We start from the raw sequence: 20,671 nt of genomic DNA, 5'->3' as shown, positions 1-20,671 counted from the left end.
TTCCTCTCGCTCTCCCTGTCCCTGATGCTCTCGCCCCGCCCATTCCAGCACCCACAGTCCCCGCCCACTATTATTGATCCCGCCCAATCCGAAGGCGGAACATTCATAACCCCGCCCCCCCGGTTGACTGAGGAATCCCAGAACAGCGGCCCTTACTGACCCCGCCTACTCCGACCTCAAACTCTTTCACACCCGCGCCCTCATTATTAATACCGCCCTCAGGCGCCGCCCCCATGGTTGACCCCGCCCGCTAGTTGTGGCCCCGCCCACTCCGGGCCCCCGCCTCCCCTCATAACCACGCCCTCTACTAACGCCGCCAGGCACCGCCCCCATTGTTCCCCGCCCCTTTCCGTCCCAGTGCCTTTTTAACCCCGCAGACCCCGCCCCCTCACTGGGTCACTCCTCCGCGATTGGTCTTTGTTTGGAGCTGGGCTGTGATTGGGTGATGTGTTAGCGCCGGCGGATTGGTTGTTGTTGACCTTTGACCCGCGGTTCGCGGCCTGGCGGGTGAATGATGGAAGTTGGCGACGTGCGGTTCATTGGGGATGAGGAGGTGGTGGAGCATATCACTGAGAAATGGCGTGGTGAGCCCCCCCCCCCCCCCGGAGAGTCATGGAGAGGGATCAAAGTTTCCCAATCCCTACCCCCCCTTCCTCAACCCCTCCTCCCCCTCTTCCCCCTGCCCCCCCTCATACTTGCCCCCCGCCCCCCTCCTCCCCTGCCCCCCTCCTCCCCCCGCCCCCCCTCATACTTGCCCCCCCGCCCCCCCTCCTCCTCCCCCTGCCCCCCCTCCTCCTCCCCCTGCCCCCCTCCTCCTCCCCCTGCCCCCCTCCTCCCCCTGCCCCCCTCCTCCTCCCCCTGCCCCCCTCCTCCTCCCCCTGCCCCCCTCCTCCTCCCCCTGCCCCCCTCCTCCTCCCCCTGCCCCCCTCCTCCTCCTGCCCCCCTCCTCCTCCTGCCCCCCTCCTCCTCCCCCTGCCCCTCCCTCCTCCCCCTGCCCCCCCTTGGCCCCCCTGGCCCCCCCTCCTCCTCCCCCTGCCCCCCTCCTCCTCCCCCTGCCCCCCCTCCTTCTCCCCCTGCCCCCCCCCTCCCCCTGCCCACCCCCTCATACTTGCTCCCCAACCCTGTTGCCAGGTGGATGGTTTGAGTTTCAGGGAGAGGCTGAACTGGCTGGGGCTGTTCTCCCTGGAGTGTCGGAGGCTGAGGGGGTGACCTTATTGAGGTTTATAAAATCATATGGGGGGCATGGATAGGGTAAATAGACACGGTATTTTCCCTGGGGTGGGGGAGTCCAGAACTTGAGGGCATAGATTTAGGGTGAGAGGGGAAGATATAAAAGAGACCTAAGGGGCAGCCTTTTCATGAAGGTGACAGTGTGTGTGTATGGAGTGAGTTGTCAGAGGAAGTGGTGGAGGCTGGTACAATTGCAACATTTAAAAGGCATCCGGATGGGTACATGAATAGGAAGGGTTTGGAGGGATATGGGCCAAACATTGGCAAATGGGACTAGATCGCTTTAGGATATCTGGTCAGCATGGGCAATTTGGATTAAAGGGTCTGTTTCCATGCTGTGCATCTCCATGACCCTATGAGTCTATAACTCTTCACTGCAATGAATCTTATTCTGTGCGCTCCAATATTTTCACATTCTTCTTCAGGTATGTCTATAGCTGGATCTCTCTCAAGTGAGCCTACATTCTCCAATACACATGTATATTGTTCTCTCTATCATTCGTCCCTGATCCTGTCAACCACCTGAGGAATGACTATAACCTTTTATTAGAGAAGGATTTCTGGTATCCCACTGCTTAATAGGTTTCACGGTGACTTACTTCACAGGAATTAATCAGAAGAACAATGTGCGTCGAACATTGCTAAATGTGAAGCAAGATTCCCAGAAATGGGAGAAGACAGAGCAGGCCCAGGAGAGTCTGGAAGTCTTTAATGAGCGTGATTATGTGGAGGCCCTTGGAGCAGGTGACTCAGGTACTGGCTATACTGCAACTGTAATCGATCTTGCTGAGATAATGTAACCAATGATGTCACTGTTGTCAACTGAAGATTATTGAACAGGTCCAGGGCCTGTTACCAGGCTGTGGGGCCCCAGATGTCTAATTGAGGTATAGAGTAAAGAAGCTCCACAATCTGATATAAATTTCAGGAGTATTGAGCAGAAATTGCTCAGTTGTGCTGCTGCCATGGTTGCGAAGTTGGTGCAATTGCTTTAGCAATTTGAACTGGACTTCTCTTTGCAGGTTGCCAGGGTGACTTGAGTGATGAGATATCCACAGCAGGCCGAGATCTCTTCACCTTTCAAACCATCAAAAGAGCAGACAAAATGGCAAAGCTCGGTGAGTTTTGGAGACGACATCTTGTTGGGGATGGGTAACTGTGTGGAGCTTGGGGATGAAGTAGAATTGTGTTTGGGAGGTAGGGATGTGGAACTCAGAAACAGGACATGGTGATGCATTTGTGTATCTGTGGCAAATTGTTGGTGAAAGTTTAGAGATCCTGGGCAGGTGGGGTTTTGGGAGTCATGATTTGTGGTGGGTTGCTGTTATGGAGCGATGTGAGGTTAGAAAGTGTGAATCACCAGAGGAGGAGTTGAGTGATTAAGCTGTGAATGTATTACCAAAGGATCAACAAAATCATTTTACTGATCTCAGACAGTCAAAGTAACAAAGGGACATTCCAATACAGCATTGGCTTTGATCCAGAGTTAAGCTTCCTCTCCACACCATCATTAAACACAGAATGCTGGGGTGGGGTGACGTGTGGTGTGGTGACATGTGGTGTGATGCTGGCATTGGGGAGGTGGTGGGGATGGGAACTACTACCCTCGCTTGCAGGTTGGGTAGCAAATGAGGCAATTCATATTTCAAATGTTCACTATACTGTTTGACTTTCAGCCTCTGAACTAGCCCAGACTCCGGGAAAAAGTGTAACATTCTGTGCAGCTGGCCAGCAATTGACAGCAGGTCAGATCAGGGATAATGGTGAGTCCACAAATCCAAGCAAACATTGTTGGCTGTGCTGATGCTGTAACTGGGATAATATTTGCATTGTAAAATCATCCCTTCCCCCTGTATTCTGTGCCCTTTGCTGGTATGGGGACAACCATTGCTATAGCACCCATCTTCATTCAGGATCAATAGGTGGGCTGGTATTACCTCTTTTTATGTCTGTTCTAATCAAGTGCACAGAGGTCAGTTTTCGACCCAAGTTGCTCCCTCCCAGCTGAGACACCATGGCAACTGTGCTGAATGTGGGATTGCCATGAGTCTTTGATTTGCCAAAATGTTGTTTGACAGAAATGAAGCTACACTGAGATTCTGTGGGCCATCACCCACTTCCAGCATAGTTTGGTTTCATGGGAGCAGCTTCTTCCCAACCTTTTTTGTTCTGATTATGCATGTTGAAGGATTTTTTGTTTTTTCAGGACAATCAAACCAGCGCAAGACCCCATCCAAGGTAAGGATGAAGGAGATCATTTGTTTTCTAGCTGTCTGCCTTGAGGTTAGAGAATAATAAACCAGACAGGTTTTTAGGATCAATTCTGGCATCCTGCAATCAGCAGACATCCACCTCTGACCTCTATCATCCCTTGGAGTTTTTGAAGAGCAGAGGGCAGACAATAAGAATAAGTTTTAGGAACTCGAGCAGGCCGTTTGGCCCCTTGAGCCAGCTCCACCATTTATTAGGATCATGGCTGATCTGACACTCCTCATGGCTACTTTTCTGTCCTTTTCCCATAGCCTATTAGTCCCCAACTGATCAAGAATCTATCTATCTCAGCCTTCAGTACACACAAGAACTCTCTCCCCACAGCTGTCTGTGGCAAGGAGTACCAAAGGTACTCAAACCTCTTAGAGGGGGCAAAAACCCTCACATCTCAGTCTTAAATTGCACTCCTAATTCTGAGACTATGCCCTCTGATCCATAACAGGAAACATTCTCTCAGCGTTTACCCTATCAAGCTTCAAGAATCCTGTATATTTCAAATTGATCACGTCTCATTCTTCTAAACTCGAGCACATAGAGTCATAACCTATTTAACCTTTGTTTGTAAGACAACTTCTTGGATTATACCAGGGAAAATCCGAGTGAACCTTCTCTGAACTACCTCCAGTGAATTAACATTGTTTTCTTAAATAAGGGAACAAAAACTATTCTCAGTACTCCAGATGTGGTCTCTCCAGCACCTTGTACAGTTGCAGTAAGATTCCCTACGCTTAACTCCCAAGCCATTTTGAAATAAGGGCCAACATACCATGAGAACAAAGAACAAAAGAAGATTACAGCACAGCAGCAGGCCCATCGGCCCTCCAAGCCTGCCCCGATCCTGATCCTCCATCTTAACCTGTCATCTATTTGCAAAGGTCTGTATCCCTTTGCTCCCTGCCCATAAATTTATCTGTCTAGATACATCTTAAATAATGATATTGTGCCTTCCTACTTACCTGCTGCATCTGTGTGTTAGTTTTGTGTTTCATACACAAGTACACCCAAGTCTCTTTGTATAGCAGCTTTCTGCAATTTTTCTTCATTTAAATAATACACTGTTCTTTCGGTTTTCCTTCGAAATGATTAATTTCACATTTTCATGGATTATACTCCATTTGTGAACCGTTTGCCCTTTACTATTGACATCACTTTGTAAACTGTTTGAATCCCTTTTGCAACTTTTGACCTATTTTTGTTACCTGCAGATTGGCTACGGTACTTTCGTTTCCATCCTCCAAGTCATTATTATATATTATAAACACTTGCAGTCCCAGCACTTGAACCTTGTGCAATCCAAATTGTTCCAGGGCTACAACCTGAAGAAGAATCCCTTATTCCCATTCACTCTTGCCTGCCCATGAACTAATTCTCTAACCATTCTCTAAACATACTACTTGCAACACCATGGACTCTTATAACTTAGTCTTTTGTGAGATCCTTGATGAATGCCTTCTGGAAGTCCAAATATAACACATCTCCTGGTTCCTCTCTATCCACTCTAATTGAGACTTCTCTCAAAACTCCTTCCTTAACATGTGTCAATTTCTTATTAATTGATTCCAATACTTTTTCAACAATACATGCTCGACTAATTGACCTAAAGTTACCTGCTTTATGCCTTCCTCCCTTTTCGAATTGGGGTTTCACATTTTCTCAATCCTCGGGTACTTATCCAGAATCTAGGGATTTCTGGAAAATTACAGTTAATGCATCCAATGCCTCTATCGCTGCCTCCTTTAGGATCCTAGGGTACAAGCCATCAGGACTGAGCTCGCTTTAGCCCCATTAACTTGTCTAATACTTTTTCGCTGGTGATGGGAGTCAAATCTGACTCACCTCCACCTCCAAAGTAAGTTTTAGCATTTACAGAATATTTGAAATATAACCATAAAAACTGTTGCAAAATATCTGTTTAACTCCACGTTTATTTCTTGTTCCCCATAACTACCTTCCAGGATTCACTTTCTAAGGAGATTATGTTCACATTGACCTTTTTAATTTATATATTTAAAGAATCTCTTATTGTCAGTTTTTATATCCTTTGATAGTTTGCCCCTGTGGTTTATATTATCTCTCTTTATTAACTTTTTTAAATGAATCTCTCTTGAAATGCATAAGGGATGTAGGGATATTCTCAGAGGAAAATCAAGAAGACGAAGGGATATGAGATTGCCTTGGCAGACAAGGTTAAGGATAATCCAAAGAGATTGTACAAGTACTTTCGGAGCGACTAAGGAGAGAATGGGCACCTTAAGGATCAAACAAGGTCCTCTGTATTTGGAACCACAAAAGATGAGAGAGATACTCAACAAATATTTCGCGTCATTTTTGAATGTTGGAAAAAGAAATGGAGGCTGGGGAGCTCTTGGGAGGGGGGAGTTGATATTGATGTCTTAAACGGTCCCCATTACAGAAGAGGAAATGCTGGACGTCTTTAAAAAAAGTGGATAAACCTCCTCAAGTTTATCCCAGGACGTTGTGGGAAGTTACGGAACAAATTGGGGGCTCCTCGCAGCCGTGGGTGAGGTGCTGAAGGGTGGCTAATGTTGTGCCTTTATTTAAAAAAGACTGTAAGGAGAAACCTCGAAGTGAGAAACCTGAGAGTCTGACATCAGTGATCGGCAGGCTGTTGGAGGGTATTCTCAGATAGGATTTATGTATGTTTGGAGAGACAAGGCCCGATTAGGGATAGTTAGCATGGCTTTTGTCTCACAAACTTGTTCGAGTTTTTTGAGGACATAACTAAAAAGATTGATGAGGGCAAAGTGGTAGATGTTGTCTACTTGGACTTTAGTAAAGTCCTTGACAAGCTTCTGCATGGGAGACTAATTAGTAAAGTTAGATCACATGGGATTCAGGGAGAGCTTGCCAGTTGGATACAAAATTGGCTTGACGGCAGGAGACAGGATGGTGTTATAGGGTGTTTTAAAACTCTGTTCTGTGCGATCAATACTGGGTCCACTTTTGTTTGTCGTTTATATAAACAATTTGGATGAGAATTTGGGAGGCATGGTTTGTCAGTTTGCACCAATATGTATGATACAGTCGACAGTGAAGAAGGTTATCTGAGATTACAAAGGGATCTTCATCAATTGGGCCAGTGGGCGAGGGAGTGGGAGATGAAGCTTAGTTTGGATAAATGTGTGGCATTGCATTTCAGTAAGACAAAACAAGGGCAAATCTTATAGTATTAATGGTAGGGACCTGGATAGTGTTGTATAACAGAGACCGAAGAGTTCAGGTACATAGTTCTTTGAAAATTACATCATAGCGAGAAAAGGTGATTAAGAAGACGTTTAGCATGCTTGCCTTTATTGCTCAGACCTTTTTGAGTTTAGGAGTATATGGGACGCCATTTTGAAGTTGTACAGGACAGTGGTGAGGCTACGTTTGGAGTAATGTGTTTTTGGAGTTCTGGTCGTCCTGCTATAGAAAGTATATTATTTCACTGGAGAGGTCTCAAAAAAGATTTACTAGGATGCTGCAGGGACTGGAGGGTTTGAGATATAAGGAGAGGCTGGGACGTTTATCACTGGAGCACAGGAGGTTGAGGGGGAATTTGTGTTGGTTTATAAAATCACGAGGAGCATACATAAGATAAATAGCAAAGTTCTTTGCCCCAAGGTTGGGTAGTTCAAAACTAGAAGGCATATTTTTAAAGTGAGAGGCAAAAGATTTTAAAAGGGCCTTGAGGGGCAATTTTTTCATAGTGTCATTCGTATGTGGAAAGAACTGCCAGAGGGGGTGGTAGACCCAGGTACAGTGACAATGTTTTAAAGACATTTGGATAAGTATATAAACTGGAAAGGTTTAGAGTGAGATTGGCCAAATGCAGGTTAATGGGGCTAGTTTAGTTTGGGGAACCTGGTCAGCATGGACAAGTTGGACCAAAGGGTCTGTTTCTGTACTGTATGCCTCGAGTTCCGAGGCAGCACGGTGGCTCGGTGGTTCGGTGGTTAGTACTGCTGTCTCACAACACCAGGGATCCGGGTTTGCTTCCAGCCTCTGGCGACTACGTGGGGTTTGCACATGCTCCCCGTGTCTGCGTGGGTTTCCTCCCACAGTCCAAAAATTTGCAGGTTAAGTGAATTGGCCATGCTAAATTGCCTGTAGTGTTCAGGGGTGTGTAGGTTAGGAGCATTAATCAGGTGTAAATGTCGAATAGAAGGGGAATGGGTCTGGGCGGGTTGCCCTGTGGAGGGTCAGTGTGGACTTGTTGAGCCCAGTGGCCTATTTCCACATTCTAATTCTACTCCTCTGCTGGATTATGAAATTTATCCCAGTCCTTGGGACTATCTCTGACTTTTGCCTCTGTATATATTTTTTCTTTCACCTTTAATACTTTCACTAACTTCCCTGGTGAACTCATGGTTGGTTTATCCCTCTCCAAGAATCCTTCCTCCTTATTGGGAAGTATTTTTATTGAATGTCATGAATTACATCCTTGGAGGGAGCATTGCTCTGTGTCCAACCCTCTGCTGTACCTGCCATGAGTGTTTGATGGGGACAGTGTAAAGGGATCTTTGGTTTGTGCCAGAGGATTGCTTTATTTGGGAGGGGACAGCCGAGAGGGAGCTTTACTCTCTACCTCACCTCTGCCCTTACCCACTTCCCCCAGGAGCCTTGACCTCCCCTTGGCCAAGTGAGTTATCACCGAAAGAAGAGCAGTCTGTGCATGCAATTGGTAAGATTGGCACAGACTGGCATTGGATTCTAGATTTGAGTGAGGTGTGATTAATTTTGTGACTCCATGCATTTTGGGCTGAGAGCAGTCAATATTTAATGAAGCCAAAGGTGCAAGACTGTTCTTGAAGACCAACAGTTTGGCTGTGTCCTGAACTGAGCTTTCTGGTCCACAGAGCAAGAGGAAGTCTGTGTCAACAACCCCTTACAGACTGAGGAAAAGGCTGACCGGTGAGTATGGTGGGAACAATGGACCAGGACAGGGCTGTAATGATAAAAAGTTGAACCGATGGAATCCTCCAGCATGAAATAAAATATGAATGGGCTGATTCTCAGTGATTAAAACCTCTGTTCCCCTCCCCCCCTCCCCCCACCCCACCTTTATCCACACATGTGGGAAGGGTTGTGTCCAGTTCCATTGGTGGGAATAGTGCTGTGGGGAGGGTGGTAGTGCGGAGGGCTGTGTCCAGTTCTGGTGGAGGTCACATGTGAATGGGGGGGCCATGTCTGGTCCAAGCATGACATGGGTCACACCCAGGGGAGGAAAGAGTCGGCCTGTGCCTGTGCTAGGATTGGGGGTAGGGGCTGTATCTCGTCCTGGGTAGACAGGCTCCTTTCCCCTATGGTCTGACTGAAGTTGTTGTTTGCTTTCACCAGATTTGGCCGACTTGAGTAGCGGCAGTGAGAGTGATTACTCATCGTCTGATTCTGAGGGAGGAGAGGAGAGCACCCCAGGAGGAGTCTCCAATCCCAGACTGACGCCAGAAGCAGTAACGCCCACTCCAACACCGGGCAAAACCGCAGTCAAGAAATCCAGGAAGCTGGCCCCGGTGAGCACAATGACCCTGCCTAAGGGCACATTTGATTCACTCTGAGGAACTTGTTTCTTTTTCTGTCATGGTCCTGGCGACACTCTGCCTTGTTTGGAATGAGAATGCCTTTTTTTTTTGACCCAGGCTCCAGCTGACGGTCAGTTCAGGCTCAAGTTCCATGAAGGTCTTGACCCAGGAGCTGACTGACGGTGTGGTCCAAGCTCTGCTCCAGTCCAGGTCCAGAGACTGGGCCAGGCCCCCACACGCTCAGGGCAGATCTGTGGGCACAGCCCCAGCTCAAGGATGACAGCGATACTGGAGATTAAAAATTCGTTAAATGTAATTCAAGCATATACTGTTTTCTACTTTTGTCTACTTTGTTTATTCCAACCCTCGTATCACCAAACTCCCAACATCACTGATTACATGTTCCCTGCAGCTACACATGATCAAGTTCTCACCTCATTCCCCTCTATTAACATTTAATCTTTGCCCTGCTTCCACTTGGCCTTGAGTATCCCCTGCCAGTCTCTGCTGAATAATAGCACAGGCGTGGGGGATTATTTTACTGATAGTGATATCCGTTTCTTCCCCCTGTTGCAGATGGTGGGCGGATTGCTGTTGATTTTAATGTTGTATGGATTTGACCCTTTTTGTTTTTTAAAAGGAACAGCTTGTTGTTTCTGCCACTTTGGCTGCAGCCTTGATGAATGATCTGCGAGCAGTCACTGTACTGACTGGCGAGGTGATTCACCCTCGAACACAGTCCTGGGTTACTAGGCCTTGCTGATGTTTCGTCTTCTCTTTAAGCCCAGCCTTGTTGAGCTCTACTTCGAAGCCCACAGCAGTTCAAAGGTTTTGACATCCGATTGCACGTTGCAGAAGTTGCAGACACCAAAGTTGGACCAGGTATGTATTGCTGAGACCAACATTAATTTATTATTGTTAGGGAAGGGCATTGAGGGTTATGGAATCAAGATATTTGGACAGTAGTTACGATATAAAATAAAATTCCATATCACAATGATCCTTAAAAATCTCCCATTCCTGTGCTGAAAGCTGCAATGACCTGAAGGAGACTGCTACATGGAGTTGCTGTCAATATTTAGTGCTGTCTTCTGGCTGTGAGAGCTCACAGATCCCCCACTGTCACGCTTTAGGTGCAGAGGAAGCTGGTTGGAAAGTCTTAGAGTATTTCTCACCATCAGTACTCCTGTCCCGGCTGCCATCCTGAGAATTTGTGGTTTGCTTCCCATCCCGATTCAGGAAACCTTAGAGAGGCTGGTCAGTGATGACCGTGTGCCCTTTGCTCCCGAGATCAGGCAGCTCAACAAACAACATGAGAAGCTCTTTCGTAAGTGGATGCTGCAAACACAGTGAGTATGAGACACAAACTGGCTGAAGTGCACTGGGGAACGACATTAGAAGGCACAACTGTACATAGACAATAGATAGCCTTTAAAGAACTATTACATGACATAAAGCAAGTATACATTCCTTCCAGGTAGAAAAATTCAGGCCAGTGAACCGGGGTGTAAAAGGCTGTCTTAAATTATATCAGATGATCAGAAAATACCTGTAAACTTGCCAGAAGTAGTGATAATTCTGAGGTTTAAGGAATACAACAAATAAGGACCAAGAAACTGTTAAGGAAAGGAAAAACAGACTATGAATGGAATCTAACAAAAATCATAAAAACAGACTGTAAAATGAAAGCGCTTGGCTAAAAGAAATGTGGGTCAGTTTCAGGCAGAGTCAGAAGAATATAGGTGGCAGTTGGCTCAGTGGTTAGCACTGCTGCCTCACAGTGCCAGGGACCCAGGTTCAATTCCAGCCTTGGGTTACTGCCTGTGTGGAGTTTGCACATTCTCCCCGTGTCTGCGTGGGTTTCCTCAGGGTGCTCCGGTTTCTTCCCACAGTCCAAAGTTGTGTAGGTTAGGTGAATTGGCCATGCGAAATTGCCCGTAGTGTTCAGGGGTGTGTAGGTCAGATCCATTAGTCAGGGGAAATGTAGAGCAATAAGATAGATGAATGGATCTGGGTAGGACTTGTTGGGCCAAATGGTCTGTTTCCACATTTGTTGGACTTCTGTAGGGAGTCTATGAACTTATAGTGGGGACTAAAGAAATGGCAAGAAGTTAAATGATTATTTTCCCTTTTCAACCTGAGAAAGGCACTAGAGATCCAAATGTCTCATAAGCATGAGGGTTAGAAGGAAATCCCCTTGAGCAAGAAGATTGTACGAAAGAAATCAATGGCAGTGAAAGTCAGTGAATTTCTAGGACCTGATGGTCGATATCCTCGAGTGTTGAAGGAGGTGACAGTAGAGATAGTTGATGCATTGGTGATTATCTTCTAAAAATCTATAGGATTTGGAATGAATCTTGTGCATTGGAACGTCACCTTCCTATTTAAGGGAGTGACCGAGAGCTGCAGGAACCACAGAACTGTTAGCCTTGCATCGGTTGTAGGGACAACGGGAGATCCTGTTATCGGGGATGGGGTAAATTTTCAGTGGGCATAGCCAGCATGGATTTGCGATTGGGAAATTGTGTTGGTGGACTTATTAGAGTTCTTAAAGATAGTACTAACAAAACCAATATAGGAGAGCCCATGGAGACTGGTTAGGATGTAATTTAGATTAGATTACTTACAGTGTGGAAACAGGCCCTTTGGCCCAACAAGTCCACACTGCCCTGCCAAAGCGCAACCCACCCATTCCCCTACATTTACCCCTTCACCTAACACTACGGGCAATTTAGCATGGCCAATTCACCTGACCTGCACATCTTTGGACTGTGGAAGGAAACCGGAGCACCCGGAGGAAACCCACGCAGACACGGGGAGAATGTGCAAACTCCACACAGTCAGTCGCCTGAGGTAGGAATTGAACCCAGGTCTCTGGCGCTGTGAGGCAGCTGTGCCACCCACTGTGCCACCATGCCACCCAAATGCTGGCATAGATTAATGATTGGTTAACAGACAGAAAACAACCAAATAAGATTAAATGGATCATTGTTGCATGTGGGGTATCTCAAGGAAAAGTACTTGGGCCCCAGCTCTTCACAATACATTTCAGTTATTTGGATGTGGGGGCAAAATGTAGTATTTCCAAATTTGCAGATGATGCAGAGCGAAGTGAGAACGTGTATTGCTTCGGCAGATGTTAGGCAGCTTCAGGATTTGGATAGGCGAAAATGATTGTCAAGAACATGGCAAATGGAAAATAATGTGGGGAAACATACGAGGTTACCCACTTTGGTAAGTGAAACAGATGTGCAGATTATTTCTTTAAATGAAAGGTTGTGAATATTGATGTACGAAGGACCTCAGTTTCCTCCTCAATAAATCACTGAGGACTAACATACAAGTGCAACAAGCTGTTAAGAAGGCTAATGAAATGTTAGCCATTATTGTAACAAAATTTGAATACAGTAGCTTGAAGTCTTACTTCAATTGTATAAGAGCACGGTTCAACTGTACCAGGAGGACTCTGTGTGCTTTGGTCGTCTTATCTCAGGAAAGATAATTTTACCATAGAAGGATTGCAATGAAGATTCTTCAGAATAGTTCCCGGGATGGCAGGACTGGACCAGATTGGGCAAACTGTACCTGTGTTCTCCAGAATTTTCAAGAATAAGGGGTGATCTCGTTGAAACTGAGTGAATACTCAAAGGCCGGGTAGGTGCTGGTAAGATGTTCCCCAGATTGTGAAGATTAGAATCGAGTCTCAATTTAAAAATCAGGGGATGCACTGAGGTCCCAGAGGGGATTATGAGCCTTTTGCAGTTTGCTACCCCAGCAGATTGTAGAAGTTGTGTATGTCTAAGGTGTGGATTGATAGTTTATCCGTGACAACGGAGGTGTGAGGCTGGAGAGGGCAAAAGGCATCGATGTGTTCATAGAGGTAATTAGTAGTGGGGCAGATTCAAAAGGGCTGAATGGCCTCCAAGATCCTCTGAGCACGGCAGTATGTCTGACACTGGATTGTTGTCCTTTTATTCAGCTCTTGATCTGCTTCCCTCTTTCTTTGCCTTTTACCCATCTCTCTCTCCTTGCATCTTATCTCTTCTCCCTCCCACTGTTTCCTATCTTCCTCCTCCCTTACGTGGTCTTTCACTGTCCCTCTCTGTTCATACCCACACACCCTCCAGGTTGGGCTTCAGCCTTGTGTTGTATGGACTCGGCTCCAAGAGGGAGTTGTTGGAAGAATTCCGCTGCCAGATGCTGCAGGGAGATGTCCACGTGGTCGTGAATGGATTTTTCCCAAATATCACACTGAAGTCTGTGAGTATTTGCAGAGGAGCGAGCTAACGTCAAAATGTGGAACCTTCCTCAAGGGAAGGCAAAGGTGTTGATTGTTACTGCACTTCAAACAAAGAGTGAGCCTGTGGCACAATGAACTCTACTCCTCCTCACTCCCCGTCTGTAAATCACTATCGGGGATCCTCGAGGCAGGGTCTGGGTTGTGAGAGGATCTGCAGGGTTGGTATTGACCATAAGGCTGTGGTGGGGGAGGTTAAGGGAAGGGGCTATATGTGTGGAGGCTGGTCTGTGAGCGGGAGCAGGTTCATTGTGGGGCTGGGGTAGGTTAGAGTCACCTCGTGTTATAACTGAACAATTACTGTGCTGCAGATTCTGAACTCGATAACAGAGGAGGTTTTAGGATATGAAGGAACCTTCCGGAACCCTGTGGACCAGCTCAACTACATCATCAGGGCATTTCAGGAGGGTTTGTATCTGCAGCGATTTATCCATGTCACGGTCACCCGTTGATGGTGAGGAGAGGTAGGAACATTGGCCACTGGGGAGTGTGGGGGTAATCTGTCCAAGATGGATTACCATAAATTGGTGATTCGGGGAGTCCCAGTGGGGCAATGGGGTCTGCACACCTCTGGTGGGGGAAACAAGGGGAGGGTAGATGCTGTCTCTACCATCTTATGGGTTTTTGGAGAGTGTTTTTTCAAATCTGTTTCTCCCCTCCAGATTCCACACTGGATCTTTATCTTCTGATCCACAACATCGACGGACAGATGCTGCGAGGGGACAGGAACCAGCAGATACTGGGCCAGCTCAGTGCCATCCCTGGCATCCACCTCCTGGCCTCCATTGATCACCTGAATGCACCTCTGAGTGAGTGTCTGCAGTGTGTGTGCGTGTCTGTCTGTCTGTCTCACGGTGACATCTCACTCTTTCCCCAGCCTTGACTCGGTGCCTTGATTGAGAATGCCAAAGCTGGCAAGAGTCTGTGACTTGCTGCCTCACCCCAGTTCCTGCACTGCACACTGACATGTCCCTGTTGAATAATATCTCAATCTGGCTCCTTTCATTCCCCCCCCCCTCCCCTGTACTTGGGAGAGAAGGCAGGGGTTTGTAAAGGAAGTGCCCACACAGCTCTTAGATTCAGACCAAACTTTCAGGGGGGGTTTGGCTGCACAGTTGCAGGCGGCAGATTCTGTAGTGGAGGCTGTGGGGTTGTGGGGAGTCTTTGGGATTGGAGTTTGGGAAATCCTGTGGGTTGGAGGGGATTTCTCTCTGTGGGTTGCAGAGAGCACCTGTGACATTTGCCATTCTGTTTCCCTACCTGACAGTGTGGGACCAGACGCGGAACTGTCTCTTCAATTGGCTGTGGTATGAGGTGACCACCTTTAAATCCTATGCAGAGGAAACCTCGTATGAGAACTCGCTGCTGGTCAAACAATCGGGTGCCTTGGCACTGAGCTCACTGATTCACGTACTGCGCAGCCTCACCCCCAACGCCAGGTAACGGGGCCCAGGGTGGGTTCGGAGAGGGGCGGAGGTGCTGGGGGTGGGATGTGATGGCAATCGGGTGGAGTGCAGCCAAAGGTGGTCCAAGCCTCTGCAAACAAAAGGTCACTGACAATCACCTGACCTTTCCTCCCTGAGCCCAGGGAGGGGGGTGGGTCAGGGTCGGTGGTGGGTTGGAGAGACAGAGGCTGTGTGGTTTGGGGTGTGGACAATGACTGCAATTTTCACTGGTTCGTGAAATTTGAATATAGACAGGATAGTGGTATTGAAATGTCCAGATCATTACAGGTGTAGAAATTAGGAGGGACAGTAGGCCATTCGGCCCTGCAAGCCTACTGTGTCACTCAGTCGGACCATGACTGATCCTCTATCTCAATGCCATCTTCCCACGTTCTCCCTCAATGCCCGATGCCTTTTACAATCTTAAAAATTAATCCATTTCTTTCTTGAATGTATGTCGGTGACTTGACCTCCTCAGCCTTAGGTTCACTGCCCTTTCAGTGAGGAAAGCTTCCTCATCTCAGCAACCCCGACCCCTCCCTCCCCCCCAACAATGGGCTCTCCTGGAGTTTGAGTGTCCCGAAGGAGGAAAGGTTGGGCCTGTGCTCATTCAAGTTCAGAACAGTCGAGAGGTGATCATATTGAAACATTAAAAAGTCCGAAGGGGACTCTACAGGGTGAACGCTGAGAGGATATTTCTGCCTGTCGGGGAGACCTGAATAAGGTGATAAAGCTTAAAAACAAATTCGGCATCTCCCCTTTGAGAATGATGAGGATTTTTTTTCTTTTGAGGATTGTTAGTGTATTTTCTTCCTTGGAGAGCAGTGGAGGTGGAGTCATTTCATTGGGTTATTAATTTGAATTGGGACTTTTGATCTACAAGGGATTGTAGGATTGTACAAGGCAAGGAGAGGGCAATTAAGGTATTACCTGCTGAGAACTTGCTCAGTGACAGAAGAGGCTCCAGAAGCCTGCTCTTGCTTCTGACTCTTATGTTCTGATACATCATTTCTCTTTGTTGTGCTGCAGGGGAATATTTAAACTCTTGGCTCGGTTTCAGTTGGAGAACAAGGATAACTCGTACTATCCAGGTAAGCAGAGGTGGTGCTTGGAAATGGGGAGGCGAATGGTTCGGACGAGAGATGGAGGTGTGGCAGCTGGTACAGCCCTTCTCACGCCAAGCACGGGTTCATGCTGTGTGGAGAGGCGAGACTTGGCCAGATACATGCTGCCAATCTCAAGGGATAATACCCGTGTGGGCTGTGCTTGTGCTGGGGGTGCTCCCAGGATTTGGTGCACAGCCCTGAGTGTTTTTGACAGGTCATTGGACTGGGGATGAAGATGACCCAATGTCTCTCTCTATTCTGTGATGTGGGTGTTGCTGGCAACATCAGCATTAATGGCCCCGCCATAATTGCCCTTGAAGTGAGTGGCTTGTGAGGCCACTTCAGGAGGTGGTTAAGAGTCAATCACATTGCTGTCAATCTGGAATCCAATTTAGTCCAGAGTAAGTGAGGATGCCAGCTTTCCTTCCTTATAGGATGTTAGTAAGTCAGATGGGTTTTTAATGATGGGTGGCTCAGTGGTTAGCACTGCTGCCTCACAGCACCTGAGACCCAGGTTCAGTTCCTGCCTCAAGCGACTGTCTGTGTGGAGTTTGCACATTCTCCCCGTGTCTGCGTGGGTTTCCTCCGGGTGCTCCAGTTTCCTCCCACAGTCAAGAATGTGCAGGTCAGGTGAATTGGCCATGTTAAATTGCCCGTAGTGTTAGGTGAAGGGGTGAATGTAGGGGAATGGGTCTGGGTGGGTTGCTCTTCGGAGGGTCGGTGTGGACTTGCTGGGCCAAAGGGCCTGTTTCCACACTGTAAGTAATCTAATCTAATGACACTTCACATGGTCACCATGATACAGGCTGGCTTTCAATTCCAGATATTTTATTAATTGAGGTCTCCCAGTTGCTGTGATGTGATTTGAACCTACGTTCTCTGCATGTTAGCCTGGACCCTCTGGATTATTAGTCCTGTCACTAATATCAACCTTTTGTCCTTAGGTTTATCCTTTCAGGACTTCTACCAGCGATGTCGAGATGCCTTCCTGGTGAACAGTAACCTCACCCTGCGGGCACAACTGACTGAGTTCCGAGATCACAAACTCATCAGGAATAAAAAGGTGAGGCACAATTTGCCTGAAATATACCCCTGAGCCAGCGAATGACTCTCTGCCCCATGGTGTACACCACATCCCTAAGCAGTTCTCCCTCTTAGCTGCGGTCTGCAACATGCCTGTTGTGTTTGGAAGTCACTGCCACGCACATACCTCTGAGATCTGCATGGAGGAAAAAGGAATTGGAGGGAATGTCGCCCTTGAGCCAGTGAGGGGCTCATGAATGGACACTGCCTTCAGCGAGTGATCAGTGGCAAGATTCCTGCTGTGATGACGCTGTCACTTCGAGAGGTTATTTTGTCCTTTTTTTTTAAATTGAGGAGAGGTTGTCAGGCAGAAGTACTGAGCTGGCTGGTTCAAACCCTCGTGTAAACTGTTTGAGAGGCCTGGGGTTTTTATTTAAACGGCTTGAGTGGGTTTTTGTTTTTAGTAGCATTAGAGGCTGTGAGGGTCTCAACAGAGTTGAAAGCTCCAGTGAATGTCTCCTGGATGAGAGAACTGCATGTGAGAATCTGTGTCTGAATTTACCGTTTAACCAAGGGATGTGTTTATGGGATGTTACTATATTGCAACAGTTAATTAGCAATGGTTACTGTATCTAATATTCTGTTAAGTTTTCCAACAGTTAAGTTATTCTAAATTTGTCTCTCTTTGGTTGTATTTGCCTTGAAGAAAACGTTAGGGTCTAGACTACCTTCTTAAAATATTTTCAGAAAGTCTGCTCTGGTCCATAACCCTGCCTAATTTCTACCATCCTCCAATTTCCCATTTGAAGTCCCAGTGGTGCTCTGCTACCCTGCCTCAGTTACCACTCAACGAGCTTGTTAATCAATGGGAAAAAATGAGAGCACCTCCCTCTCCACCCTGCTGGTGGAGGAGCCATGTCTTACTGTCAGGAATTGCGGGAAGCAGGGTTGGGTTGCTTGAGTGGATCGATACCTAATGGATCCATTGCTGTTTACTTCTGCCAGGGTGCTGATGGTGTTGAGTATCTCATCATTCCTGTTGACATGGCAACGCTGACTGACTTCCTTGAAATGGAGGACAAGGAAACCTAGATGGAAGCGTGAGGTTTCAGGGGATGGATAACCAACAGCTCCAAACTTCCAGGAGTGACAAAATCCCAGACTCCAGTCTTCAGTGGCACATGTTTGATGTGAGGTTCAGAATGGAAATCTACACTGCAGTGAGCTTTGCCACTTGTTCAATGTCCCATGTCCCAGTGGCTGGTAACCAGGTTAACCTTCATGACTCTGTGAGAGTTCGAGAGACTCTGTTTCCTGAGTGAGTAGTGTCAGCTTTGTGCGGTTATTACCTCAGATGATCTGTTTTGCCTAATGTTGCGAGACACATCCTATAATTATTTAAAACCAGAATCCTTGTTGCCTACATCACACTGTTGCAGATGCTGCTGTTATTTGCCAAGTTCTGTAGAAAAGAAAATATTCTATTAAAAGATATTTTATACTCTGCCACAAACTGTATTTTAGGAAGCATATTGGCGTTGGATTTCATCACTCTGTACTGCCTTCGAAACCACAGTGTGTACGTATGAAATGGCTGTGCTCATGCAGTAGATTTAACCCATCTCCTGCTCACCTGCCCTTTTGCCCACTAAACTAGTCACCACATTATTCATTAATATTATGAACTATTGGCACCTGCTGCATACGGGTTGCTCATCAAAGTGATGAACATCCAAGCTCTCCCACTTGTTATGGGTGGAACATACTGCCTTCTGTACCTTTAATTGACCCAAAGATTACCCACAAAAGTACAAAATCTAATAAACACTAACAGTTAACTAGTAAGTATCATAATTACAACAGGTTATCTAGAATCGAGTAAGAAAATTAAAGAGATGTACCTCTCTGCTCACTCTCTACCTGCTGGATCTCTCACTGCTGACCTCCCCCGAGGTGATGTTCTGGCCTCTCTTGCTCCTTTGTTATCTGGTTAGATGGGGATGCACTCACCTGGTTCCATTCATGGGCAGAGAATCACCTGAAATGTCTGCTGGTCTTGTCCTGCCTGTGCCCTGTTATCCCCTCACTGGGTTTCCCTTCCTGCATCAGCACTACCTGTTGACCCAACATCTGCCTCGAAGCAGTACTGGATAAACTGAATTTCCTTCCATTAATCATTGGGAAGACTTGAAGCCATTGTCTCTGATCTCTCTGATAATCACTGCGATCCAGTGTGGGATCATGTTTGAATAATGACCAGAATCGGTGAGTGCAAAAATAACCTCTTTTATTCAGCGATCACAGCACAAGTTTGAGGTGACAATAGACTACAGTTCTTACAAAAACCCCTTTATGCACAGTCCTTAATATATATTAAAATTCCATTACGATGGTGCTGCATATTTTATCTGTAATACCAAATGTTTTGAAGGGCTTCTGTCGTGGGAAACAGGAGATGGGTAAAAATGTGCTAAGTGCTGGGTAATACTTCTGATGGGATATCTGTCAGGTTTGCTTCCATAAATAGGAGGTGTTAGTTCTTTTGTCTTTTAAGTTAGTAAATATTGGTAAAAATGCTAGGCCTATTTGCTCTAAATAAGTTAAAAATTTATACCCATACTTAATAAAAGAATAAAGCACATTAAACTTAACTGCAGCTGGGTTGTGAGGTTTATTTACAATTTGTGAGTTTCATTCATTCATGCAATTTCACAGAAGTGCTGTTTCCTAATGGGATAATGGCCCAGTTAAAAGGTATATAACAGGTACTTAATCTATTAAGGTCCAGGAGATGGTTGGTAAGAGCTGATTAATATTATAATGTTTTGTGGAGACTCAATGGGGATGATATTGTTTTATATGCTACACTTATTCAGAGGTAAATGCTATCGCAAGGGCTGATAAGGTGTGAAAATGCAGTGAAATATTGCAAGCTGATGAGTGAATTAATAAAGAACCTATAACACAATATCTCACACCAGCCACAAGTTTCCTTTCCCCTCTCTGTCAACTCACTCAGGCTGAACCAGACTCTTTCACGGCCTGCACTTTATGGCTCCAAAGAGTTTCTGATCTGTTTCCTCCAGGACAGTATGTACATGTATTTGGAAAGGCAAGGACTGACTAGGGATAGTCAACATGGTTGTGTGCGTGGGAAATCATGTCTCACAAACTTGATTGAGTTTTTTGAAGTAGTAACAAAGAGGATTGATGAGGGCAGAGCAGTAGATGTGATCTATATGGACTTCAGGAAGGCGTTCAACAACGTTCCCCATGGGAGACGAGTGAGCAAGGTGAGATCTCATGGAATACAAGGAGAAATTACCATTTGGGTACAGAACTGGCTGAAAGGTAGAAGACAGAGGGTGGTGGTGGAGGATTGTTTTTCAGACTGGAGGCCTGTGACCAGTGGAGTGCCACAAGGATCGGTGCTGGGTCCACTGTGATTTGTCATTTATATAAATGATTTGGATGCGAGCATAAGAGGTACAGTTAGTAAGTTTGCACAAGACACTAAAATTGGAGGTGTAGTGGACAGCGAAGAAGGTTACCTCAGATTATAACAGGATCTTGATCAGATGGGCCAATGGGCTGAGAAGTGGCAGATGGAGTTTAATTTATATAAATCTGAGGTGCTGCATTTTGGGAAAGCAGGACTTGTACAATTAATGGTAAGGTCCTAGGGAGTGTTGCTGAACAAAGAGACCTTGGAGCGCAGGTTCATAGCTCCTTGAAAGTGGAGTCACAGGTAGATAGGATAGTTAAGAAGGTGTTTGG

The 20,671-nt window shown here is 46.4% G+C and overlaps 1 protein-coding gene across 1 annotated transcript; it reads left to right on the top strand.

Moving 5' to 3' along the window:
* The first annotated feature begins 464 nt into the window (after window positions 1-464).
* Window positions 465-19,545, top strand: orc2 (origin recognition complex, subunit 2). Its single transcript, XM_072578437.1, has 16 exons — window positions 465-584; window positions 1,837-1,983; window positions 2,253-2,348; window positions 2,907-2,993; window positions 3,437-3,468; window positions 8,361-8,415; window positions 8,842-9,014; window positions 9,807-9,905; window positions 10,263-10,372; window positions 13,151-13,283; window positions 13,632-13,728; window positions 13,983-14,129; window positions 14,588-14,759; window positions 15,795-15,856; window positions 16,816-16,934; window positions 17,900-19,545. The coding sequence occupies exons 1-16, from the start codon at window positions 512-514 to the stop codon at window positions 17,984-17,986; spliced, it is 1,689 nt and encodes a 562-aa protein (XP_072434538.1). The 5' UTR covers window positions 465-511; the 3' UTR covers window positions 17,987-19,545.
* The last annotated feature ends 1,126 nt before the right edge of the window (window positions 19,546-20,671 follow it).

This window comes from Chiloscyllium punctatum, chromosome 10 (assembly GCF_047496795.1).
Source record: "Chiloscyllium punctatum isolate Juve2018m chromosome 10, sChiPun1.3, whole genome shotgun sequence".
Classification (NCBI taxonomy): Eukaryota; Metazoa; Chordata; class Chondrichthyes; order Orectolobiformes; family Hemiscylliidae; genus Chiloscyllium; species Chiloscyllium punctatum.
This window is presented reverse-complemented; position numbering and strand designations above follow the sequence as displayed.